The sequence below is a fragment of the Fukomys damarensis genome, unplaced genomic scaffold (assembly GCF_012274545.1).
Source record: "Fukomys damarensis isolate Sample0158 unplaced genomic scaffold, DMR_v1.0_HiC HiC_scaffold_5, whole genome shotgun sequence".
In the NCBI taxonomy this organism is placed as follows: Eukaryota; Metazoa; Chordata; class Mammalia; order Rodentia; family Bathyergidae; genus Fukomys; species Fukomys damarensis.
In genome coordinates, this window is record NW_022900917.1 from 55734948 (window position 1) to 55762291 (window position 27344).

Genomic DNA, 27344 nt, shown 5'->3' on the forward strand with positions numbered 1-27344 from the left:
CCTTCGCTCTTAGCGCCCCCGCCGAGCGTGCGGGGGCCGAGCGCGACAGTGTAGTGTGCGGGCCAGCGCGCCTGGACCTTGTGAATGAAGGGAGGCGGGCGGCGCCGCGCAGGCGGTGCTCAGTCCCCCAAAACCGCGCCTGTGCACTGCGCGCCCCGGTTGCTTCTGCGCTCGGTCCCCGCCGGGTCTTTGGGCAGCCTCCACCTCCTGTCCTCCCACCCTGGAAAGGGGGTCTTCACCCTGTCCTAGTCAGCCAGTGCCCCGAGGAGGCACCTGGAGTCCCTGGGAGGGGCGGGGCGCAGGGAAAGCTGACCCCCGACTCAGATGTCTCGGAGCCCCTAGGCAGACTCTCTGAACCCCGAAGCCCCCTTCTCCAGGGACTGCAGAGTTCGTGGCTAGGAAAGACCGACTGGGAGGCGGGGAAACCCTGGCGCCCAGCTCTGAGGACGCCGCGCGCGGAGGGAGCAGTGGCGGCGGGGCAGTGAGCCTCAGCGCCCCAGGACCAAAATAACTGACCTGACACAAAAATAACATCACGTCATTTCCTCCCTGGCCTGCAGAGAGGGCTGGGGAGTGGGAGGGCGAGGGCCCGGAACGCGCGGAGGCGTGTCTGGGGGAGTTTCGGAGGAGGGGGAGGACGGCTGCGCGCCCAGTTTGAAAAGCATCCTAGGAGGAAGGAGAGGGCGCCCTCCCGCTCCACAGACCATGGGCAGGGGCCGAATGGCCCAGGAGAAAATAGCTTAATTTCTCGGGTGTGTGTAGGTGGGTGGTTGGGGGCTCGGTTGTGCCCCGACCTTCGATCCTCCTACGGCCGGCCGGGGCGGTGCGGGTCTGTAGCGATTAGGAACAAGTGGGAGAGGCTGGCGTGCGCGTGAGGCCGAAAAGGGGCACGGTACTCACGGACATGGGCGAACTCTGCCCAGCGCTGCCCTCCTCTTCTCTGGGCTTGGCGACCCAATCGGCCAGCCTCAGCGGGCGACCCTCCGGGGGTCGGCAGGGCAGTGACCGCGCTGTCCCGAGTAGGAGCAAAAGGCGGCCAGGCAGACCCTCGTGCCCTCGAGAGAGCCGGGGGCCCCATGGGGCAGGAAGCAGAGGGAAGTCCGGGTACCGCCGGGGAGGTTCAGGAGGCGGTCGCCGGAGAAGGCGAGCGAAGAACTGCGTGAGGCTGGAGATCGGACTAGAAAGGAGGCTGAGCAACTTCAGGGCAGCGGGCGAGCCTGGGAGCTGTGCAGGGCTGGCGTGGGAAGACAGGGGGTGGTGGTGGTGGGGAGAGAGAAACAAAACCAGCACACGGTTACTGTTGTTTCCAGCCACTTAGATGAGGCCATTACTACACCATTGTGAGAAGCTACTTTGGGGGTTCAAGAGGAGGTCAGTGAAAGCAAAAGAAAAGGCCTAAGGTTAGATTCCTCCCCCTTTATTTCTTTCCCCCTTTTCTAACTCGGCGCCTCTCAAGCGTGGTTAGTGGACCAGCTGCGCTGCCCGTATCCAGGAGCTCCTTAGAAATGCAAAGTCACTGGCCCTATTCCAACCCACACTATCAGAATCCGCAAGCTGGGAATTTGTATGCACGTTGGAGGAACACGTGTGTAGAAGCGTCTGTGCTCACAACTCTTGGTTCTTTTAGACTTTGAAAAATCTTCCTTCACTTCAGCTCTTCCTCTCTCCCTCCTTCTTTTGATCCGTCCTCATTTTAGCTGTCGTTTTCCACAGAGTTGGACTTGGCCACTGAGTTCCACTGGGATAGTTGTTCAGGGGAAGCTTGGATAGCCACAGGTGGCAGAGGGAATCCCAGACTCGACTTGCGCTGAGTATAGAAAGGGACTGACTAATAAATTTGGCTTCGCTAAGTGCAGTGGAGGAGACTGGGACTCAATGTGTAGTAGGCCACTACTATATCTACTATGGATTCCATGTGTCTATCTTATTTTCAGGAACCCAGCCTTTTTATCTTTCCACTTGTTGCATAAGAGACCTAAGTGATGAGGGTGAAGGTAGAAGTTTTTTTGTTTTTTGTTTTTTGTTTTTTTTTGGTCTTGGAGAATGAATAAAAAGTATTCTTAGGAATCAGTAAAGGTCCAGAACCCAAGTTTCTAGACTGCGCATTGCTACTAATTTCACAGCTAACCTTGTGAATGACTTCTGAGTCTTTGAGTTCATCTTCATTGATAAAGGAACTGAACTTAGTGGCTTGTGAAAGCCACTTGGCCTTGTTCAGGCTTTTGTGTTTGAGTCTTTGCTTTCAGTGCATCTTGGTGCGCAAGTTTAGTGTAGTTAAAGCGAATTCGGCCAAACCTAAACTTCCTCTCAAGCAAAACAAAAAAACAATATAATCTGTCTGTGAAAAACAAGAGTGGTGGTTGCCAAGAAAAATGAAGGTGGAGGCGGGAAGCAGCGAATAAAAGTGACAGTGGGGGAAAGCACGGGAGGGGAGAGCGCCGCGCACTTCTGGGCGCGGGTCCCGGGGGCGCGGCGAACGCTCTCCAGGGTCCTGAAGGCGGGAGCGGCCCCAGGAGCCCTCGTGGGCGGTGCTGGCACCGTTCCCCTCTCCGCTGTCACCAGGCCCTGCCTGTTTTCTTTAGGTGGTGGAAATCTTGTGGGAAGCGATTGTCAGGAGGAAGGGAGGAAACCTAGCAACCCATTCTCATTCATGAGGCCCTTTCTGGGAAGCCGCCGAGAGCGTTGGCTGACTTGTCTTTCGGTCGTTTGTTTGCGCCCGGGAGAGTTGAGCTCGGTTTGCATTTCCGAGTAAGTTCACACTGTTTCGCTTCCCCTCATTACCTTTTCCTGGAGAATGGGGTCGTTCTATAATCTTCATTCTTTTGATTCACATGATCCCTCTCCCCCTCTTTTCTGGCACGGTGCATTTATTTTAGGATCTGGAGCTGGGAGCTGGGGAGGCTTTTGGAGGAGCGCCAGTAGCTCATTTGAGTTGGGCAAATGGGCTAGTTGGAAAACTGAGTCGGCAGTGGCGACCCCAGGGTCGTTCTGCCCGGGAGGAGGGCACAAGAGGCGAGCCTCCGACAGGGAATAGAGTAGTGGCTCAGCCCTTGGCCGGGGTGTACAGCTACTTTGGGAGGCTGGACCTTAGTGGGTCACAGCCTCACCCGCACCCACCTGCAGGGAACTGCGGCCCTGCCAGAGTCTGCTCCCAGCTCCCAGCTCCCCAGACTAGGCTTCGCGGTGACCGGCGTCGGCCACCCAGGGAGAGTGCAGGAACCATAGCGGTCCGGACACTTGGGCCAGAGGAACCCTACTCTAGGAAGTCAAGAAAGGCCCTGCCAGGTCCCTAGGTACCGAGAGTCTGACTGTGCGCACTCAAGACCTTTCCAACTCACCCTCCCCTAACAGCTTGAACGAAGATGAAAACGCCACCGGAAGTGAGCCCCCTGGGCGCTTCTGAGACACACTCAAAACTGTGAGGGGGTCACTAGTTGCTTTAAAGGTTTTCTGTGGGTTCCGGAATTTGGTGTCTCCAGCTGCTGTTTTCACAAGGTTTTGTGACAGCCGGACCCTTCTTTTTTTTCTCCCCAGCCCTTCTTCCCAAGTCATTTATAAGCCCCTTCCTCTATCACGCTTCATTAGGCATTTTGCTTCGGTCCTGTGGTTCAAGACAGAGCCTCTTGTGAGAGAAGTGTTGGAAATGTTCAAATGACAAAATAAAAGTCCCAGTCCCAGAAAAGCAAGGCTCCCGCTCCTTTGCTGCTGTAGAGATATGTACCCTTTGCCTTTGCCTGGATTGACCTTCCCACTGCCATTCTGGCTCAGGCCTGCTTACTCTGAGCCTGGCCCTGGTGTAGGAACCAGTGTGAAGTCTGGTGGATATGGGGTGCTGGCTTCCCTAGGCCCTTCAGCAAAGGCATACCACAGCATAAATGTGGCCACAAATTTTGATATGAGAAAAGTTATCCGAAGAAAGACCTTCAGCTGCCCTGAGCTGCCCCCAAAAGGGTCGTCTGCCTTTTGGGCCAAATTCTAGATGGCAGTCTGGGAGTTTCAGTAACTATAGCTACAAAATGGAACAAGCATGAGCAGCACCGTCTTAGGAATGCAGGGTACGCAGGGCATACTTTGTTCTGCTTGCATAGACCTTCCCTAACTAATCGGGTTGGCTATTGAAAAATGAGCAGAATGCCTTTAGACAACTAGAAAAATCACTGTATCTCAGATCAATATAAATAATCTCATCTCTTTCAAAGGCATATTGAAGATTTTTCATTCCTACCTAAATAGAACCACTTCATAAAGGTAACACCCATAGCAGAATTGAACCAAAACATTTTACCAAAACATTCTAAACACCTTCAGGGTTTAAATCACAGGACAAAATTTGAGATCATTCTTAACTTTATGAATTGATCTATTTTCTCCTGCACTTTACTTTTTTAAACTCCATTTTGAAGTGATTTAGCCAGTTTATATATTTTCATTTTGTTATTTAGAGACAGTTCTTTCTCTAGGATCTCAGAATCCAGGTAACATTGATCAAAAAAGGGAATTCTGCCCACACTTATTATAAATCATACAGGTTAGAAGGTGGCAGTAAATACACTAAACAGAGCATGGCTATTAAGAATCACAGGTATTAATTGGAAGACAGCCAAACTATTAATAACATGCTTTTATTAAGATTCACTTAGAATCTCAATGCACCTAGTGAAAATATCACTGTTAAAATGGGTATCTCTGCAATTTAGTTCTGGCTTCATCCATTCTTTTAATAATGTTTAAAATGTAAATACGCCAAAAGCTTATGTTGGGAGGTCATAGAGACCTTGTTATAATGAAGGAAATAGTAGTGAGGAAGGAGAAATGAGCTACTTTGAGGCCATGTAAGTCTGGGGTGGGGGGTAGCCCTGGAAGTCTCTGTCTGCCCTGTTGTAGCAGAAACAACTGGGACCTCTGTTTTCTCCCACCAGCACTACTAACACAGTGAAGGGTTCAGGGAAAGAGTCTGGTTTTATTTGAACACTTATTGTATTTGTTGCGAATTAAATGCATCACTCAAAAGTTCATGTGCTGAAAACCTGGCTCCTCATATATCTGTGCTCAGAGGTGAGACCTGTTGTATTTGGAGCATGAAGATTCTGCAGTCATTTATGGATTAATGGGCTATGTCTAGACTTGCTTTGTTAGCAGGTGAGTTCTCTTAGGCTTGTGTCCTGCCTCGTTCTGCGAGGCCCTGTCCTGGGTTATGATATAATAGGAAGGCACCACACTCTTAGGCTCCTCACCCTCCAGACTGTTGAGCCAAATAAACCACTTTTATTTTATTTTCTTTCTTTCTTTTTTCCCAGTACCAGGGTTTGAACTCTGAACCTTGTACTTGCCAGGCAGGTGTGGTGCCACTGAGCTAAATCCCCAGCCCTAAACCACTCTTCTTGATAAATTACTTGCCATTAAATATTTTGCTATAGAAATAAATTTGATAGAATGTGAACTAAGGCAGTATTCAAAACTAAACTCTTGATTTCCCCCTCCAAACCTTCTCCTCCAGCAGTCCTTACCACATCAATAAATGGCAACTTGATTATTTTTCTTCAAGTCAAAGCCATTTATCACTGACTCTTTTTAATACTCACTAGCCAATTATGATGGCTCCTTATATTCACAGCTACAATCCCTATGTTATACGTTGATTTACACTTCCCTCTAGCTTATATGTTGAAATCATAGTCTAGAGTGCCTTATAATATAACCTTATTTGGAAATAGGGTTGTTGTAGATGTAGTTAGTGAAACTGAGGTTATGCTGAAGTAGGATGGCCTTGTTCCAGCATGACCGGTGTCCTTATAAAGGGACAACACATCCATGCACACAAGGAGAGTGTCATGTAAACATGAAGACAGAAACCAGGGTGCTGTGTCTACAAGCCACAGCATGTGAAAAGTTGTTAGCAAACTACCAGAAGGTAAGAACAGGCATGGAACAGATTCTCCTTCAGAAAAAAATTTGTCCTTCAGATTACAACATAGAAACCCTGAGTTTCAGGCCTGCTTGGTTTGTCCTGCACATTTCAGACTTCAAACTGCAACATCAACTCTGATTTGAATTTCCAACCTGCTGGTTTGTCCTATAGACTTCAGACTTGCCAGCCTCCATAACTGCATAAACTAACCTTTTAAAATATATCTCTCCAAAATACTTACACACTCTAGGCTTTGTCCCTCTGAAGAAACTTTAACTGATTTTTCCACTGCTTTGAGTGCATTTCCCCTTATAGTCTTTTTTGTTTTTGTTTTTGTTTTTTTGGTACCAGGGATTGAACTCAGGACCTTGTGCTTGCAAGGCAGGTGGTAGAACCACTGAGCTAAATCCCCGGCCTTTCCCCTTATAGTCTTGTTCCAAGATTGAAGCTACAATTTTAAGTATAGGTCAGATTACATCATGTGAGACTTTCGCTTGGCTTTTCATCAGAGAGCAAACCTCAGATTCTTACCCTAACCCTCAAAGCGCTATATGAATGGTGCTACCTGCTTTCAAGATCTCTTCCTATACAGTTCTTGCAATACTACTTTTTCTAAATCACTTGTCACCATCAGGCACTCTATATATTCACTTGTTTATTTATAAGAAGTGAGAGATAATTTTTTCTGTTTTGCACGGTGTTCTCTTGATAGTGCTTAAAAGAGTGCTTGGTCCTTAATAAAGTGCTCAGTACCTACTGGACAAATGAAGTTAGCAAACTCAATATGGTTCAGCCATTAAAAGGAGTGGGATTCTGGCATACTTTACAACATGGATGGATCTTTAAGGACACATCATATTAAGTGAAAGAAACCAGAAATGAAAGGACAAGTATTGTGTGATTCCAGGTATGAGGTACCAAGGACTGGCAAATTCATAGAGACAGAAGGTAGAATAGAGGTTTCTAGGGGAGGAAAGGGAAGCTGAGAAGTTAGTGTTTGATGGATATAGAGTTTCTGTTTGGGAAGTTTAAAATGTTCTGGAAGTAGAAAATGGCAAAATAAAACATTGGGAATGAATTTAATACTAATGAATTATATACTCAAAATTATGAACTCTATGTTATTTACACTTTACAACAATAACAACAACAGCAACAACAGCATCTTAAATCTTCTCAAGAGAGGTTAGAGGTGTAGCTTTGTGGTAGAGCACTTGCCAAGCATATGTAAGGCCCCAAGTTTGGTCCTGAGCATTAGGAAAACAAACAAACAAACAAACAAACAGACAAGCAAGCAAGCACAAACAACAATCAAAACCTTAAAAAAAAATAAAAATAAAAAAAATCTAAAAAACTCTGAACTGAGAGGAGATCCTGGAAGTTTACCCTGGGATAGATGCTGCCTCAGTCACCTCTGATTCTGTCATGAGTTTTCACCTAACTCTTGGCCCTCTCTCACTTTGATTTTGGCTCCTACTGTAAGGTAGACACTGTCTATCTCACTCTGCTCCTAGCATTTGGGGGACAATAGACAGCGACGTGGGGAGATAGAGCATTGCTGCAGTGGGCACCGGACTGAGAAGGTTCTTGCAAGCGACTTTTTAGCCACTCTTTCAAAAGCATTTATTGCAGGCTGCCTGTGTAACCAGGTTCTGTCCTGGATGCTTGGGATTCAAAGGGAGTGAGGAGGAAATGGGGTGCTTTTCTCGGGGGAGAATCAGACTGTAGGAAATTTACGCAGATTGAATAGGGCTGAGATAGAGTAAAACAAAGGCAGAAAGAAGACAAGAAAATCATAACTAAAAATTGTACTTTTAAGAAGACTGAAACTTCTGGGACTACAAGTCACCCAAGGTGACACATCAGCCCTCTTGCTGTTTAATTTAGGCTCCTTTCCTTCCAGAGCCATCACACCCCAAATTCCTCAGGGACACTGAAAGTCTACGAATTGGTTTTATTGAGAAAATAAAGAGCAGGGACCTGATTTTAAGTTAAAGAAACAGGTTGAGTGAATCCAAAGAATATTTAAATTACCTATCTGAAAAACAAAAACAAAATGGATCCTAACCTGTAAAAGGGCTAGTATCCTTCTAGGGGATGAGCTACCTTTTCCCTGGGGTTTTCACCCCCCAAAAGAGAAGCATGAATGTTCCCTGTTCCATGAAATAATGCATCTCATCTTCCTGAAAGCTCACAGTCCACTCTTGAGTGTGTGCTAAAATCTCCGACTAACAAACTTTCCCCAAGCCTCTGACTGATTGTCCTGAAAATTCTTTTTTCTGAGATGGGAGTCAGCAAACTTGCAATCCATTTTATGGTTGGAGTGGGTTAGGCTTCTCATTACTGCTTCACTAACCTCCTGGACCCGGTTTGGTGACAGGTAAGGATTTTAGATTTTATTTTAAAAGCAACAGAAAGTCACTGGAAGGTTTATGCAAGAGAGGGAGGTGGTTTATGCTTTTAGGCTCCTCTGTCGTATATTGGAGTGAACGGGATGGGGCAAAGCTAGAAATAATGGGATAGAAGGCTTTGCATTGGTCTAGATGAGAAGTGATGACGGAGAGGTAATGGGTATCAAATATAAAAAATGGCAAATTTGATATAAATGTTAGAGATAAAATTAATAGGACTTCAGGTGGATTGGACAAATACGCTGGAAAAAAATGAATCAGAGATGATTCCTAGTTTTGGGAAGCTTCAACAGTTGGAGTGGTTTAGTGAAATGAGGAAGCCAGGAGGGAAAGGCAGCGTTCTGGGAAAGACAGATTTTTAAGACACCTGTGAATAATTTCAAAGGAGAAGTCAGCTACTGTAAGAGAGGCTCAGCTCAGGGTAGAGTCTCGATAGGAGTCCAGGAGATGTAAACATGGGAGTTATTAGAATAAAATTGTTTTAAAACTATGGAGTCGGGTGAGATCCCTGAGGATTGGTGTGGGTAGGGATGGGGAAATGGGGGCTGCATTAATCTACAGATTTTGATTCCAAGTGGAAATCCACCGAAGAAGTTTAATTAGGAAACTAACATCGCTGTGTTTGTCTTTTAAAAAATTATTTCTGCCTTCTGGTGTTACCTAGAAGTGGGCGTGACTAAAAAGAGGTGGCTAGAAAGGAGAAACAATTGCAATAATTCTTTGAGAAGTGATCATGATTTGTCCCAGGAAAGGGTGACATGGAATGGAATGGCGATGAGTGAGGACATCGAGAAAGCGTTCTGAGCTGTGTGACGACACCTAGGGACTGAGTAGAGGTGTGGAATGAGCACTACCGTGAGGCCGAGGATTACGTCTCCACGTTTCTAGTTTGAAGTTGTGTGGATAGTGGGGCCATACGCTGATCTAGAAAACTTAGAGAAAGGAGAGTCTGGAGAAAGGTAAAGACATAAGCTGATTCTGAAGGGCTGGTTAGACATGTAAGCCTTGATTTTTAGTAGTTATTTATATATCCATGTGTGGACTGTAGGAGATAAAGCTGGAATCATCAACCCATAAGGATGTCTACACAGCCAAGATTAGCCATGAAGGATGAATCAAAAGGGAAGAGGAAAAGCCAAGCATGAAAACCTAGGGAAATTCCAATATTTTAGAGCCAATAATGGAAGGTGAATTTGCAAATGAGGCTGATAAAGAAAGAAAAAGGAAAAACAAAAGTAATACCATTACTACATTCCCGATATTTTTCATATGATGTTACTTATTCTTTTTAATAACCCTGCAAGCAGGTATTAGTCTCATCTGCATTTTACAGAAGACTGTAAAGAGTGTATACAAGGTGTTACAAGAGTATAAAAGGTGAAATAATTTGAATAAGTAGACATATCTAGAAAATAGGAGAGTAGCTTTGAAGGAACTAAGTGACCTCAGATCTACCTGGTTTCTTGCCCTTTAATTTTTAGTGAATGGAGAGCCAGATGCGTGTGTGTGTGTGTGTGTGTGTGTGTGTGTGTGTGTGTGACATGTGCGTGGGTGTGTACACAGACACATGTTCTGAAAGAACATCTAACGTGATAAAAATTTTAAAAATTAGTTACCAAACAAGCTATTTTAACCAAAGCAAGCCATTCCTAGCAAAAACCCTACTGTCTTTTGCTCATGTATCTTTATCGTAAAACTAATAGACTTTTTTATCCTTTTTCACCAAAGTGAAAGCAGTGGGGCACTCTGTCGCATATAACAATGTACCCCTTTATGAAATTAAATCTGTGGAATCCAGATTATTGTTGTTCTGAAATCAAATGAGCGGAAACTTTACATACTTTCCTAAGTTTCTATTTAATTATTTATTTTTATAAAACATTTTCTATCTAGTAGCAAAGCTTTACAATGATTCACTTCATATGGTTTCCTTTAGGAAAACATAAAGAAGCTCAGCAAGGGTTCATATTGTAATGTTTCCTCATAAGTGTTTTCAAAGATTGTTATCAGCGACCATGAGACAAGAAAAATCCCATACTAAATCCTAGGAGTTGAATAAGTAGAAGCTAATGCAAGCAATGAAAAATACAAGGCATGGAGCTGCCGCAGATTAAAGCAGTCTTCTGTTTTTCCAGTTGTGTGTATATACAGTAAAATTCTGCAACCTGCTGCTAGCTCTGCTGCTCTCCTGAGGTGCTACTGAAATGAAGGCAGAGGGCTGGCAAAAGCACAGCAGTGCAAAAGCCACAAGCAGGGATGAAAGACACTGCCGCAAGTTCACCTTGTGACTGGATACCTTGGTCTCCTCTTCCATGCAAGGAGAGTCTTACAGAGTATGTTCTCCAGGGCTTTTCAACAGCTTATTTCAGGTTCAGCCTTGCTCTCAGTCTCTGACGTATCCTGGGTCGCTAGTGCCCTCTCTTGGGACACATAACGCACAGCCCAGACCCAAGTGTCAGCCTTGGCTTAAAGCAGAAACTTAGCAGAATCCCCAAGGACAGCTCCAGAGCCGGCCTTCCTCCCCAGGTGTGCACTTAGGAACGTCCCCACATCTCTTAATTAAATTACAGTGGCCTCCTAAACAGTTTCTGCCTTTTGCCTACACAACACCTCTGACTACTCTGACCGCTCCCTGTCCAGACAGGTGAGCTTTCTAAAAGGCAATGCTACTATGTTACTTCCCTCCTTTTCACAAGTCAGCGGTTCCTAATTTCTCTAAAGTCGCCTTATTCATTCTCACCCTGCGTCTTGGTATGAAGCGTTGCCTCTGCTGGCTCACCCCCGCCTAGTCTGGTGGGTTCCTCTTTCTCTTTCCCTGGACGTCTCCTACACACCCTCCAAGACTCAGCGTAGATGTCATTTCCATGGGAAGCTCTTCAAGATAGGTTAGCTGCCTGCTGGGCTTTTTTTTTTTTATTATTATTATAGCTCTCATTGTACTGTATGGTGATGGTCTGTTTCCCCATTAGACACTAGGCTCTCGTGCACCAGGACTTTGCTTTATTCACAACTAGTTTTCAAAAACCTAAACAGTACTGGGACATATTTTGTATTTAATGAATATTTGCCAAATGAATGAACAGAAATGATGTGATCTGGAGTTGCTAATTATTGAATCTGAATAACAGGCAATGGGTTTTATTATTCTCATTTCCCCTACTTTTATATGTGCTGATATTTCTGGTTCTAAAAGGATTTTAGTAGATATGCTTTATAATTTCTAAACATTGTATCTCATCTTTTATTCCCTTGCAATAGACAAGCTTGTATAGAAGCTGCCACAATTGCACGGGCAGCCTTGCAGGTAAAGAATAGAAGATCGAGGAAGGCTTAGTGTAAAAGGGCACATTCCACTTGTCCCATGGTCCAGGCCAGATCTCCTAATTTCACATCGGTGGAGCCTGAAAATCAACGTGCAAGATGTCAAGAACAAGGAGGACATTGTTCTGTCCAAAGCGGACAATTTGTGACGGGGCTCAAAAAGCTGTCTGGGCTTTGTAGCTTTTCCAATGGTTCCTAATAAACCAGGCTTTGTGCAAGCCTCACTCAGGCCACTCAGGCCCTGGCACACTTTGGCTTTCTCGCTCTGGCCCGGCTGCCTGGGGAACTTGTACGTGGTCATTGATGTCTATGAGTTGGATGTTACTGGACTGGACTGCTTTGCTTAGGATTTTACCATGGCATGTTTTTTGGGCAGAAGTTGGAGGCTTGCACTGCTTTAAAATTACACATATTAGGGCCTAGGATCTAGCTCAGTGGTGCCGCTGCCTGCCTTGCAAGTGTGAGGACATGAGTTCTATCCCCAGTACCAAAAACAAATAAGTAAATAAAATTTAAAAAAAACTACACATTTTAGGGGTTATTTGGGATTCATAACTAACATTAATTTCAGGGCAAATAAGATATTAATCTGAAGGACAATTTAGTTTGGAGAAGTAAAAAAATAATATTACTGATTAAAGTTTCAACTGTGTACTGGGAATGCACTTGGAGAAAATGCATTTGACCAAGTCAGTTGGCCAGTGGATAGCGACTCATATCATGGGCCCAGTGAGTACAAGGCCCTCTTGCGAATGAAGATGACAACTAGATTAGCAATCTCTGGAGAGAAGCTGGCTCCAGACCAGACACACTGGGCTCCAGGGGGCCCCAGGCTGCAGCTCAAGGTTAATGGGAACCTGGAATCATGGATGCAAGCTTAAAAAAATTAAAATATCTGATTTTAAAATAGAGCTCATGTACCGAGGATGTAGCTCAATGGCACAGAACCTACCTGGCAAGCACGAGGGCCCGAGTTCAATCCCTGATATAAAATTACCCAAAAAACAAAACAAGACAAACAAACAAACAAAAAAACAACTCGCATCTTTAGACTTTATCAGCGGTGCTTTGTTTTGTTTTATTGCTGGGAACTAAACCCAGGGTCTCACACACGCGATAGGCAGGTGCTCTATTACCAAGCTATATCCCCAGCCTTAGAATGTTTGCATATACAGTGTTATCCTTTTTTTCCTTCTTTAAAAAAATGACTTCGTGAAACACTCTTTCAAAATAAAAAACAGGAGATGTAGCTCAGTGTGAAGGCACTGACTTCAATCCCTAGTTCTGCAAAATGGAAAGAAAAAAAGACAGGAAAAGATAGAAACAGAAAAAAGGAAGGGTCAGTACTTTTATTTGCTGATCCTATGCTTATTTTTCTATCCTGTGAACTTGTTCTGCAGCAAAGTTGTCTATACAATTAGTAGGATGTCCTGCTCGCATAGTGCTGGAGGCAACAAAGCTCTCTATCAACAGGAAACTTCACAAATACAACCTATATATGAGAGGTGTCTTTGGTAGATGCTGAAACCAGGGCTGGGTATGACAGTGCACACTTGTAGTCCCGGCAGCCAGGAGGCAGAGACAGGAGGATCCCTGCGAGGTCGACTCTAGCCTGTGTTATACAGTGAGTCAAGGACAGCCTAAACTACACTGAGAGATCCTGTTCAAAAAACTTAAATAAATAAAGAGAAAAGAAATGAACCAATACTCAAACAATGAAATCCAACTTAGACAAAATTCAAAACCCAGTTATTGCAATTTCAGATATTATTACTTATGTCATCATACTGTCCGGTGGCAGTCTGTAGCACATAGATTCACATTCCTAAACTCTTTTAGCTGATAAAAAAGGATACCTTCAAGTAATCAGTCTTCACTGAGTTAGAGCTCTGCCTCGGGTTTTACCGAGTGGAAATCCTGTTGTTGCCACCAGATGGCGCCATTCACCACTCCCTGTTTCTAAAGAGCCTAGTACAGCAAGGGCCCGATTTAGGAGCAAACTGTTCTGGGAGAATGTTCGTGACATTCAAGACATTAATCTGAAGGACAATTTAGTTTGGAGAAGTACAAAAATAATATCACTGATTAAAGTTTCAACTGTGTGGTGGGAATGCAGTAGGAGAAAATGCACTTGAACGGATGGTTCAAATGGATGGTAAGTCAGACAAAGTGAGCCTTACACACTTTTGACATAAATATGTAATGTAAAGCATAAAAAATCAAACTTCCACAACACCAGTGCGTTTCCCTTGCTTCCGGGCGTCCTGGGCCTTGAGCCATGTACTGCTGTCCGCATTGTACAGCAAGCGCACAGCGTAACTGTGACAATGTCGGGCAGACGTGTGAGCTACTTCCGCGATTTGTTTGCTTCTCTGCAATGTGCGGCCCCTTCCTATCTGCAAAAGTTCACAACTCGAATGTTCCTAAGTCAGGTACGTACTGTACTGGAAAAGAAGAGCCCTGCTGGTTCCTGGCAGCTCCGAGTGGGCCTTGCAGCTGAGCGTGAGCTGGAGGGCTGTGCGCCAAGAGAGGAACAGACCGAGCTCTGGGTCTTGACTCCAGCACAAAAAATTAGAAAATGTAGTGACCACTCTGGCCTTCAATTTCCTAAGATCCAAAAGCATTCACTTCTTTTTTTCTTCCCCCTCTGATTTCATGTATCTGACAAGTCCTCCTCCCCCAATTTCTGGTGAATGAGCACTCAGAGTTATAACCTGGCCTTTGGCCAAGATATTTGGAAGAGGGTTTTCTGAGGAGAGGGGACTACAGAAGAAACAAGTGCCTGATGGGCTGGGCCTTGGGTTAGTTTGTGTGACTTTCAAAGAGGAGCTGGAAATAGCTCCAAACCCCACCTTTCTCCTGCTCAGACTTAGGTGGCCCAAATTATACTACCTTCCCTGTAGATTCCTGAGTAGGAGCGATGTACTAACTCATTTTCCTCTAAGTGCATATGCATTTGAGTGTTAGCATTATTATTTTTTTTTCCTACAGAGAGAAAACGCAGAAAATGAGATGAGTGGGGTGTGGCTGGGGCTGCCTGAGGTGGAGGGTGGGTGAGGGTGGCAAACTTCTTTCATTTCCCAGCTGGTGCAGTGAACCTGGAGCCTCCTGCCCACTCTTCTTCATCTTTGCCCTGCCTCAAGTGTTGCAAAGGACACACACAGGACAATGAACACTCAGAACACTGGGTCCCTGGACCAATAAGCAGTGGATGACTTTTCTGGCATTTTTCTGCAAGGCTGTAGCTCAGGGGAAGAGGAAGCTTTCAGACTTGAGTGACACAAGTAAGTTATTAAAAATTGTCAGTTCGCAGGTATTTTTTTTTTAAAAAGACACAGGTGGGTACGTTGGTGTGCACCTGTAATGTTAGGTATACAGAATCTGGGAGGCTAAGACAGGAGGATTGTAAGTGTGAGCCTGCCTGGATAACTTAGTGACTTAGTGAAACCCTTTCTCAAAATAAAAAAATAAGAGCTGGGGATGTAGCTAGCTTAGTGTGCAAGCCCTGAGCTCAATCACCAGAAGTGCAAAAATGAAGGAAAAAAAGAAAGGGAAAAGAAAAGATAAACAAAAAAGAAAGTATTATTATCTGGCTTTTATTTGATGATCATATGCTTTTTTTCCATCCTGCAAATTTGTTCTATATCAAAACTGTCTATACGGTTAGGAGCAAGGCCTCACTGACTAATGCTGGAGGCAACAAAGTTTTCTCTTCAACAGAAAAAGTCCAAAATAATCCTTAATATTTCAGGATTTATAAGCCTTTGGGCAAAGGTCACAGATGAAACTCATCTTCCAAAAGTAGAGAAAGAACATTTATTACAGAGTGGAAAAATGTGGTGGGCAATTGTTAATATTAAATGCTTTCTTTGATGATTCCTTTCAATCAGTATAAAATTAATTTTATTTGGTTGTGTTTTGCTCATCCGTTTTCATGAATCAACACACTGTATTGATTACTCCTAGGGAAAAATATCCATGTACTAGTGTGGTTGGTCGGGTTTCAGATTATGCACGCTGGATAGATGTGGGACAGAGAGGGTCACGTCCACATCCTCAAGGGAATTCAGAATCTGTGACTCTAGACTTCATTGCACCACTTAGCTGAGTAGGGTGATAGGAATAGGAGATGTATGCATTTATCTGCTAGGTATGACTATAAAGCTTCTGAGTATTAGATATGGAGATGCTAGAACTCAAACATCCAAATCAGGGTATTCTTCATTGAATGCTGTGGCTGCTTTGGGATTCCTATTGCAAGTTGAATCAAAGTTTCATCTCCTCAAAATACGTGCAGTACAACTTTAAAGTTTTCACATTCTGCAGAATGGCCAGGGATAACTGAGCCAGGCGGGAAACCGCTGCCCCACTGGGCCAGCTTGTCTTTTCAGGGAATCTGAAATGAGAGCCCGGAGGTACAGTGATGAGAGGCCTGTTAGCTCTGAGTTATCTTTCCAGAGCCTTCCATAGGCTCCTGGATGCGGGTATGTGAGCACCCAACCTCCTGCTTCTTTGCTTTCTCTTTGTCTTCTACTCATGCAGCTTGAACAGGAAGTTATAAAATGTGTTGAGACTCTGTTTAGATTTTAGTTCATGTTCTGTCTTATTTTGAATAAATGTCCTTGGAATGGCTTATCACTTGAAAAGGAGTCTTGACAATTTTCAGCGTAGAGAATTTAAAATCACACAAATAAAATATATGCTTATGGGGAAACATTATTTGGTTATATAACATGTCAAATTTAATTACTTATATAGTCTGTGCTTTGGGTTTCATTCTTAAATATTAGAATATATTCCAGTTGTTACTACATGGTTTAAACTAATATCCATATACTTATTTTATCTTAATAAGTCCTCTTTTTAAATAATTTAATGTGGTAGCTATTAAAACCGTATTTCAGAAGTTACTAAAATACATGATCTTAAATGATGTAAACTTGATCTTACTTATGTTTATACAATGAATAAAAGTACTTGTTTTTTAAATATCAGGGACTGAACCCAGGGCCTTAGCAAGTGAGCTATGTGCCCAGGTCTCTTTTATTTGAGATAGGCTTTCATTAGGTCACTAAATTGTCTGGGATGGACTTGAACTTGCAATTCTCCTGCTTTAGCCTCCCAGAGTGCTGGGATTATTAGGTGTGCACCACCACTCAGCTTGTAAATGGTTTTTATGGAACTTATAACAGTTTAGTTTTTTGCTAAGGCTTCTTATAAAGTTCATCTATATTTTTACATTGTAAAAAAGTAATACTTTAGTGTACATTTTCTAAGGTATTTGCAGTGACTTTGTGTCTTTATGAAGGTTGCTTGGCGTTTAAAATTTGAGAGTTGAGGTCTGGGGTTATAACTCAGTGAGAGAGTGGAGTAAGACTTACCTACTAGGACACATGAAGCCCTGTGTTTGATCCCCAGTACTGAAAAATTAAGAGCTACAATATTTATTTAATTTTTTGACATGGAAGTTCAATGTAATTTTTAAAAGCACACATTTGAAGTACATAACTATTACATTCATCATGAGTTGGTAGGTGTACAGAACACATCTTAATCTGCATTTAAGAGTTACCATATTTATAAATAAAACAAAGACTGCATTGAGGTCAACCGAGATTTTGCACACTGGTATATACAGGACCTTTTGCCATTTTGAAAGATTCTTCTGAATGGTCAAGATGAATTGTGCTGTCCACTGCATTCACTAGTAGTTCCCTTCATGATACATAAAGGGAAAATTGAAAGCTGTATTTATTTGTGTTTTAATCTTAAAAGGTAAATTCTAAGTTTGTCTCTGGGCTTCTTTAAAAAATACTGTTAATTTAATTTTCAAAATAAAGGAAAGAGTTTCTTATGTTCAATGAACTCTCATATCTATCACCAGTTTTTTTTTTTTTTTTTTTTTTTTTTGTACTTGGAATGGAACTTGGGACCTTCCACTTGCAAGGCAGGTGGCAACACCACTGAGCTAAAACCCCAGCCCTTCCTCTAGGCCGTTTAAAAAGCACTATAACCGTAGTCCCATATAAGCTGAATGTTCTCTAGACAGGTAGGCATTGTACTCAGGGGGTTCTCAGACCCCCTTCACTATAGGTTGAAAAAATGGAGCAGCAATAAATCCTTTTATGAGCTTGCCCTCCCTGACCATCTTCCTTTCCTAGAGCCCTCCAAGTTTTTTTGAGAAGTCTCCACGATGTATCCAGGATGTAACCAAGTTCTCCCAGCTATCAAATGCTGTCCCTTATCCACACCTTTTGTTATGCACTCTGGAGTCTTGTGATGCTGCTTGCCATGCCATGACTGTTTTAACTCAAGGTGTACATGAAAATCACAGATAAACATGATACATTTTAATGTATGTAGATATGTACACATAGGATCTTTAAACAGATCTGCATCCATAAATGTACACACAGTACTTTCTGATGTATAGAGAATCCTTTACAGTGGGCCCCCTTATATGCAGTTTTGCTTGTAGGGGTTTCAGTTACACATAGCCTACTGTAGTTTTCTTTATCTGGACTCTTTCCAAGTGACAGTCATGTAGCTTTCATTACCATATACTGTTACATTTGTTTGAAGTCATTATTCGATAATATTCTTGCTGTGTCTCATTTTATCCTCAGTATGTATGTATGGGAGAAAACAGTGCATAAACTGTTCTCTGCTGTCTGGGCTTTCAGGCATCTGTGGTGGTCCTAGGATGTGCTAATGTCTATTGATTTAATGGCTTTGCATTTTTCCTGGTCAGAGGCCCAGTCATAATTTTAAACTGAATTTACAGATGTGCAGGTTAGAGTTGAATGTATGGTGTGGTGGAGCCTATAAATGCTAATTGATACCTTGAATTTCTGTATAATTCCTAGACACCTTTGTGATTAGATTATTGGTGGAGGACCTGGTTCTGGTCAAATTGTGAATGTGCGTTGTGAGTAGAGGGATTCACCACCCTGTGTGGTCTTAGAGGTTCATTTCTTTTTATAGTGTTACAGAAGGAATTGGCAAGTGACACAGAGAGGCAGCGGAATGGAAGTAAAATAATAAATTTACGTGTCGATAAGGGTCGATTGATCACACATAAGCCGTGCCTGGATGGACGATGCACTGGGTTACAACTCCTCCTTTTATAGTGTTTCACAGCCTTGACTTCATTTGGGTGGTTACATTTCATTCTCACAGTTCAAATCACGGTCACAGAATAGTTAAACTTTTCAACGCAGATGTAACAGTTCTTTGCAGTTGGGGAGTTTAGCTTTAAAATTTGCCTAATTATCTATGCTAGCCCATAAGAAGGGGTGTTCAGGGTCAGGGGAGCAAATGTTAGCAATGAGTTCTTTCATTTAGAGACTTTTACGATCATGTGGCTGCAGTCTCATCAGAGCTCAAGACCTTGCTGTGCCCTGTTATCTCAGGGTCAGGCCGAATGCCTCAGTCAGCAATTAGTGCCTTCGGTGCCTATTAGTTCTGAGCTAAACAAAGCAAACTGCTGTCAGAGACAGCAGAAGCCACTTTACATTGAAACAATTTATAGGTTTTTGCTATTTAAAAATTTTCCCTATCAATAGCATAACAGAACCTACCTTGACAGAGGTACACAGGTTGTCTGAGTTGAGTTACTGTCCCAGTCCACTTCCTGCTCCTACCATAGGATACCATAGACTGGCTGACTTATAAAGAAAGGAAGTTTATCAGGCTCGTGATTTCAGAGGCTGGGACATCTAAGGGCACGGTACGGGCATCTGACATGCTGCATTTGTATCATGTGGAAGGTGAAAGAGTAACAGCAAGAGGGTGTGGGGGCAAGAGCTTTTATAACAACCCTCTCTTTTGATAGCATCTGAGACGAGACAAGGACATTAATCTGTGAGGAGTAGACCCTCATGACCTAATCACTTCCCATTCAGTTCCACCTCCCAACACTGCCTCTTAACACGCAAATTTGGGGACGTATGAATCCATAGCAGCTACCTGCATTGCAACTTCAGTTATTTGGTGCCTGCTGTTTTTGTCAGTCGGGGTGAAGTGTATTTGTTACTCATGGTAACATTTCTTAAATTTTATGAAAATTTTGTGAGGGATTGTGTAGGTTGCCTTTTGCCAGTCATTTTTATTTCTATTGATTTATTTATTTGTGGTACCAGGGATCGAACTCAAGACCTTGCGCTTGCAAGGCAGGCTAAATCCCCAGCCCTGCCATTCATTTTTAAATTCATCCCCATTTCATGTATTCTTTTGAAAGGCATAAGTTGGGATCTTAGATGCTTCATGCCATTAAGGTGTAGTCCAAATTAGTTATATCACAAAATTTTCTGAGATGATAGCAAGTACTTTTCATGGCAAGCTGAAACACTATTTGACTTCACTTTCATTTGTTTTGATCTTTTAAAAAGTGTATTCTATTGGGCTGGGGATTTAGCTCAGCGGTGCCACCACCTGCCTCAAAAGCTCAAGGTTCTGAGTTTGATCCCCAGTGCCAAAAACAAAACAAAAACCCAAATAAACCTGTATTCTATTTTTAATTGACAAATAATAATCATATACATTTATAAGACATAATGTGCTCTCTTGATCTACGAACACACTATCAAAAGATTAAATCAAGCCAACATATCTTTCATCTTACCTATTTATTATTTTTGGTATTTGAAGCTCCTTTACAATTCTGAATTAAGCAATTCACTATTATTTATAGTGTCTATGCTGAGCAGCAGATCATTAGAAGTTGTTTCTCCTAATGGCCACTTTGACCAACATCTCTCCTTGCTCTATTTGCCTTATTTTTCCTGGCAGGCAGACTGTCCTGTTTCTATTAGTTACTGGATGAATAATTGAAGAGCATTTTTCACTTTTCCCAAGGTCTTCTTTATGGCCCCCATCCAAAGAAAACATACATACAGGTGTGGTTCATTGAGAGCCCAAGGCCCTGAGTCAGGAGCCTGCCCAGCCATCCTACCTTTGCCCCCTGGAAAGACCCCGCAGTATGCCTGGGAGCTGCTACCAAAACTATGCTCGCTAAAATAAAAAACCTATGCACACTAACGCTGGCAGATAGAATCATTCACACTTCCAAATGAGCCTTTTCCTAAAGAGGAAATGTACATGAATACCTCGTGTTAAACTAATGACTGTGGAATTCTTTCCAGAGTGCCTTGTAGAAGGACAAGAAACAACTTTATTCTGATCAGCAAAAACGCCCTTTTACAAGTACAAACAGGATGAAATAATTTTGTGTTCTGAACACATTTAAATTAAGGCATTGGACACCACAAAGGTAATCATTTTCTCACTAAGATATTTTGCCTGACTTCTTCCTCAGTCCTTGCCACCACACAAAGCTCTATCGTTTTTTGTAGTTGTCCTTTGCAGCCTTGACATTTGGTTTACTCTTTTCACTGTTTAAAATCTCAGAGCAGATGCTTTGATCAGTTGCTCAAGGAATCACACGTCAGGAGCAGGAGAGCTCCTCAAACCCAGGCTTAGAGGGGCATTGATGTGGGAGTGCCCTGAAAAAAAAATACTTCTGTGGAAACAGCTCTCTTGTCTGAGCTCTGATTACATTTATTATTGAGGTAGAATGCACACGCGCATGCACATGTGCTTGCGCACACACACACACACACACACACACACGTCTGAATTGGTAGGGATCTGAGTCTTCACTACTGTGGCTGTAATGCCTTCTATTTCTCCCGTGGACTTCTCTGTGGGCTCAGTGAACACCCTGCCTCTCATTTGTACTCCCTGTCTTCAAAAGAAGCAAAAATCCTGATGGAGAAAAAAAAACTGAAGACAAGAGTGTGAGTGTGTATGCATATCTGTGCAGGGGCATCAGTTTATTTTGTGGTAAACTCACTGCCCACGTTGAAATAGTTTGGGGAGAATTCTTACAGAATGCAAGGAGGCTGGATTAAGGCCAGGAAATTGCTGTTTAATTTTCCAAATCACTTCAAGGCTATCAAAGTAGCACTGAAATCAGTTAGAAAACCCAGATCAACATCACTGCTTGGTTGACTTCACTTATGTTACCACTGCTGTTTTCAAACTTGTTATCTCACCTCTAAAACAGGTCTGATGACATCTGTGCTCCAAATTAATAAAGTTGGCCAGGGATCCAAATGGAATGCTCAACCAGAAAAACCACAACAATCACTGTGTCAGCAACATCAGGCTAACCTGAGTCTGGTGTTGTTTCTTTAACTTTTCATTTCAAGATAATAATAGATTCACAGGAAGTGCAAACAAATATATACAGGGTTGTTTCACGCACTCTTCGCCCAGTTTCCCCAGTGGAGGCTGCATAACTGTAGCACAGTATGAAAAGCAGGACACTGACATTGGTACATTTACAGATCTCACTCAGATATCACAAGTATCACAAGCCCTTATGTGTGGGAGTGCCTGTGGCTCTGTGTATTTGTACAGTTTCATCACACGTGTAGAATTGTGTAACCCCCACTATAATCAAGACCCTGAATGGCCCTATCTCCACAAGGCTTTCTCTAAAGCACACAACTTTGTAGTTCCATCTACCATGCTCCCACTGTCATCCCTAATCTTGGTAATCACCAATCTGTTCTCCACTTCTGTAATTTTGTTCAAGAATAAATGGAATCAATAGGTTCCCATCCCCTCAAGAAAAGATGTTCCCAGGTCTAGAAAAAAATGTGCCTTATTTTTGAATGCCCATAATGTACTCTTGAGTGTACACATTTCTTCCTAAATAAATCCCTCCATGCCTCTTAAAAAAGAATAAATAGAGGGCTGGGGATTTAGCTCAGTGGTTCTGCTTCCTGCCTCGCAAATGCAAAGACCGGAATTCGATCCCTGGTATGAAAAAAAAAAAAGAATAAATGGAAATGTACATATATATATATATATCTGTATAATGTAATTTAATTTTTTTTCACTTATCATTTCTTTGAGTTCTATGCAAGTTGTTTTACACCATTTGTTCATTTCTTCTAGTGGCTTCTTAGTATTTCATGGTGTGGATGTAACATAGTTTGCTTAGTCATTTATCCCTTGAATGGCTTTTACATTGTTTCTAGGTTTTGGCAGAAAGCCACTGCAGACATTATTGTGTGAGTATGTTTTTATTTTTTTGGAGTAAATGTCTAATTATAAAATTGCAGAATCTCATGGAAAGTTTTATAAGAAACTGTAAATTGTTTACCAGGGTGTGTGCACTATCACATATCTTACCAGTAATTTTTTTCTTTCTTTTGGAACCAGGGATTGAACTCGGGACTTTGCACTTTCGAGGAAAGTGGTGGAACCACTGAGCTAAATCCTCAGCCCCAAGTAATGTGTTATTGATTTGGTTTCTCTTCATGGTTTGCAGTATTTTGTTTTATTACAGTTTCAACCCTTCTATGTATTTAATAATACTTTTTTTTTTTGCATTTTGGCAATTTTGCTAAGTGTGTGATGATTTTTCAGTGTGGTTTTAATTTGTTTCTCCCTGGTGGCTGGTGATTTTGGTTATTTTTCTGTGTATTTATTTGCCATCTATATATGTTCTTCAATGAAGTATCTCTTCATATATCTTGCCTATATTCTGGTTGGATTGTTTTTATTCTTTAATATTGAAAAATTTTTATCCTAGAATCAAGGGCTTTAGTAGATAGGAATTTGCAAATATATTCTTGCAATCTATAGCTTATCTTTTATTATAGGGTCCTTTGCAAAGCAAAAATTTTTTTTTTTTTTTTTTTTTTTTTTTTTTTAGTACCAGGGTTTGAACTTGGGACCTTGCACTTGCAAGGAAGGTGGCAAAACTACTGAGCTAAATCCCCAAAACTTAATTTAAATTTAAAAATATTTTTATTTCTAAAAGGTTTAAAAGATGTGATGAGTTCTAATTTATTGATTTTTTTTTCTTTTATGGGCTATGTTTTTGATGTCTGAGTAGTCTTCATCCATCCATCCATAAGTTACAAAGACTTTTCCCTAAGAGTTTTATAGCTTTATATATAATTTTGCATTTAAGCCCATGATCTACTTTGGATCAATTTTTGTATAAGGTATGAGGCTGAGGTTGAGGATTTTGGGTTTTACTGCTGCCTCCTCATTATTCAAACACATTTTAGCCATGTTCCCTTTTTCTGCCTCTTTGTGTTTTTAGACATTATTTTATGTCTACCTTAGATATCAGTCATTTCCTTCTTTCATTAAACCATTTATAGTTATTTTACTCCATGTTGATTATAATCCATCCTTACATTTTTAACTGATTTTTTTGACTGAAAGAATGTAATTCCACATTATCCCATGTTATCGACTTGAGTCTTTCTGATAACATGACAATATATTTATCATTCCCAATATATTATAAGTCTACAGAGAGGAGGGCGGGCATACATCTTTCTTTCTCTTTATTCTCCGCACCACCTAGCCCAATGTTTTGCATCCAGTAAGGATTAAATTATATTCTTAGAATCAAAATGTGCTTGTATTTGCTAGAAGAGGACAGGTCTCTTCTTTTCACATTCAAATGCAAAAGCAAAACAGTGAAAGGGCCAGTAGCAACTCAACCGGGTCACCCCTGCTACTTTGCCGCCCCCCCCATCTGCTTCCCTACAGGCCAGAAGCTGTTCACTTGGGTTAACAAGGTCAGGGAGGCAGCTTGGATTGGGCAATGCCAGTGCGTGAGGTGGACTGCAGGATGCTGTGGGGAGAGGTGCTGCTGGTTCCTAATACCTTCCCATTTCATTTTCCTGTGATTCCACTTAAAGCATCCCCTAGATTCCACTTAAAGCACACCCCCTAGAGCATCCAAAATTTGAACGAATACACACACACACACACACACACACACACATATATACATATACAACATGTTTTCATATATCGTATATTTATATATGAAATGTATAGATATACAAATATATACATGTGTGTTTGTAATTATTGTTATTTCCTCAGAGAAGCTTCCAAATTCTTTTTATTTTATTTTATTAGTAAATATGTGTGGCACATAATATTTACATTCCTTGTGGGAAGTTGGCACATGTACATAACTTATCTTTTTTTTTTTTTTTTTGGTACCAGGGATCAAACTTGGGACCTTGTGCTGGTGAGACAGGTGGCAGAACCACTGAGCTAAATCCCCAGCCCCTACATAACATATTTTAATTCATTTTTCACCCCTTTCCCTTTCCTCACTCCCCCTTCCCTCCATTTCTTGATCCCTTTCCCCTTTCAGAACTATCTCTCTCCTTCCTTCTTATTATCTACCCTTCATTTTTACTCTGTTTCTCATATAAGAGAAGCCGTGTGATATTTAAGCCTGTGCATCTGATTTATTTCATTTACTATTATCGTCTCAAGGTGCATCCATTTTCCTAAAATTTTAATATATATGCTGCCAAAGTGAGCACACCATTTTTCTACAAACGACTTGTTTATTTTTTTATGGCAGAAGAGTATTCTATTATGTGTAAATAGCACATCCAGAATATACAAAGAACCCCCCAAAATTAGATCCCTGTAATAAAAGACTCAAGAAATGGGCAAGCAAAATGAAGACAGCTTACAGACCTACAAATGGCCAGCAAATACACGAAGAAATGCTCAATATCTGTGGCTATTAGAGAAATGCAAATTAAAACAGAGATTACACTGGAAAGAATGGCCATCATAAAGAAATCGAATAATAAAAAATACTGGAGAGGTTGCAGGGAAAAGAAACCCTTCTACGCTGCTGGTGGGAATGTTAACTAGTACAACCACGGTGGAAATCAACGTGGAAATTCCATTTGACCCAGTTATTCCCCTTCTAGGAATATTCCTGAAAGAGTTAAAATCATATTGCAGTGATACAAGCACATCCATGTTTACAACAGCACAATTCACAACAGTTAAATCTTGGAAGCAGTCCATATATCTGTCAGTAGCCTCTAAATTCTACATTTTAGGAATGTCTTTTGCATATTTTATCTACTTTTATGTGCCCCTTAATCAAGGACTCCTCATTTCATTCTGGTTTTCTAAAGAACTAGTGCTTGAGTGATTGTAGGGGTGTGTGGAAGTTCACGTGTTATATGTTCCTATATGTCTAAAAGCTCAAAAGTGTAGGTCAGAACATTTCTTCAGAAAAGGCTTCCTATGACTTTAAAAAAATACCTTTTTATTTGCTGTGTCAATTGGTTAAAATAGCATTAAAGGAGAGATCTAGAGAATAAGAGAGTCTACAAATAAATTGTTATTATCAGGATATAAACCATGCTATAGGGACAGATGATTTTTTTTTTCCAGTGTGAACAGGAAACAGGACAGGTATGGTAAAATTTTGCAGCATTGAATTTTGAGCTCTGCACGTTATTCAGTAGACTCTAAAATATGCCCAGCTCCCTCCACATAACCTTTCAAAAGATGCTTCTATTAATAGTTAAGAGGATTTAAGACTGACATCGTACTTTTGCAAAGATACAGATAGCATTAAACAGGAAAGTTATTACTTTTTTTGGGAATAAAATTATCTAGTGGTAGAAACTAATATTGAAATTCACCTTAAATAACTCAGTCTTCAGAAACAGCACTCTTTTGCTCCTTAATTTCATATGTTCCTATTAGTTCATCAATTTTTTACAGTAGCAATTTTTGTAGAAAGAAATTTGTGATTTTCTTTCATTATAATATGAAATATATTTATGTCAGAGAAAAAACACCCATGTGAATAGCCATAAAATCTACATCTAGGTTTTTGAGTTTTAAGATATTATCTTCTAAAGCAAACAAACAAACAAAAAGTGGCTAGGGATGTGGCTTAGTGGTAGAATTCATGCTTAGCATGTGCAAGACCCTGGGATCAATCTCCAACACCCCCCCCAATCCCAAATAAAAAAGCAATTATAAAAGGGAAGCTGTTTTGGTTGGAGAAAATTGGACAAACCCAGTAACAGTCAACAAAGTTCTACTTTTTCCTTGGGGTTGGCTCAAAACACATTCTCAATAAATCTTCAGTAAGATTTCGTGAGCAGTGACATTAAAGTTGTCGTATGGCTTCATATTCTTTCTTTGCCAAGAAAGAAATGTGGATATTGTGGAGATGATCTTACCTTGACATCAGCTATAGCTTGGGGATCCCTTTTACTGTTTGTGGCTTGGTGAATGTTTGCATAATATCTCTCTGCCAAGAACAGGGGCTGAAATCTCTGCATGGATGACCTGGAGAAATGGTGCTGGAGGCGCTCGTGGTTGTCTCGTGAGAAGCTGGGCATGTTTGCACAACAAAGGCCCCAACCGAATCCCTTAACCTGGCTTTATCAACATGACTTCAGGATCCACTGTCTTAGACTGGTTAATGTTGAGCTCTCTCTGAGTCTGGTAGGGCCCTGAAAAATTACACTCATCAAAGCCGAAAGATTATCTGTTTTGTGGACCAGTAGTTTATCCACAGATCTTAGCATTCTATTCCAGGCAGAGCCTCTTCCAGCGAATGTCTGGTTGTGTTATGACTGCCCTCTGTAGGTAGGAATGTAGTCCTACTGCAAAAGTCTTCCTAAATCAAAACTGAAAGAAATGATTTGAGGGATATGGGGGCATCCTGATATTGTACTTCCATAACATTAAGAAAATGAATTTCTGTTGTTTATAATCACTCAGCCTGTGATACTTCGTTGTAAGTGTGAACAGATTAAGAAAGTCCTGGAAGACCCATGAAACAGTCTCCTAAGTGCTCACTGTCCCTTTCTTATTTTGTT

At 41.7% G+C, this 27344-nt stretch overlaps 1 protein-coding gene and 1 long non-coding RNA gene across 2 annotated transcripts in view; one reads left to right on the plus strand and one right to left on the minus strand.

The window, feature by feature from the left end:
• Rgs20 (regulator of G protein signaling 20) overlaps window positions 1-26861 on the minus strand; it is an 85630-nt gene extending 58769 nt beyond the window's left edge. The window contains exons 1-3 of the mRNA XM_033760731.1: window positions 26700-26861; window positions 20970-20977; window positions 901-1234 (exon numbers count right to left, since the gene is read on the minus strand). Coding sequence (XP_033616622.1) covers window positions 901-1234; window positions 20970-20977; window positions 26700-26861 — 504 coding nt within the window. The remainder of the gene's footprint in view (window positions 1-900; window positions 1235-20969; window positions 20978-26699) is intronic.
• Window positions 9162-11866, plus strand: LOC104853210. The gene is made up of 3 exons (XR_777716.1): window positions 9162-9278; window positions 10455-10652; window positions 11578-11866. It is a non-coding gene; the product is annotated as an uncharacterized LOC104853210 (long non-coding RNA).
• Window positions 26862-27344: the final 483 nt, after the last annotated feature.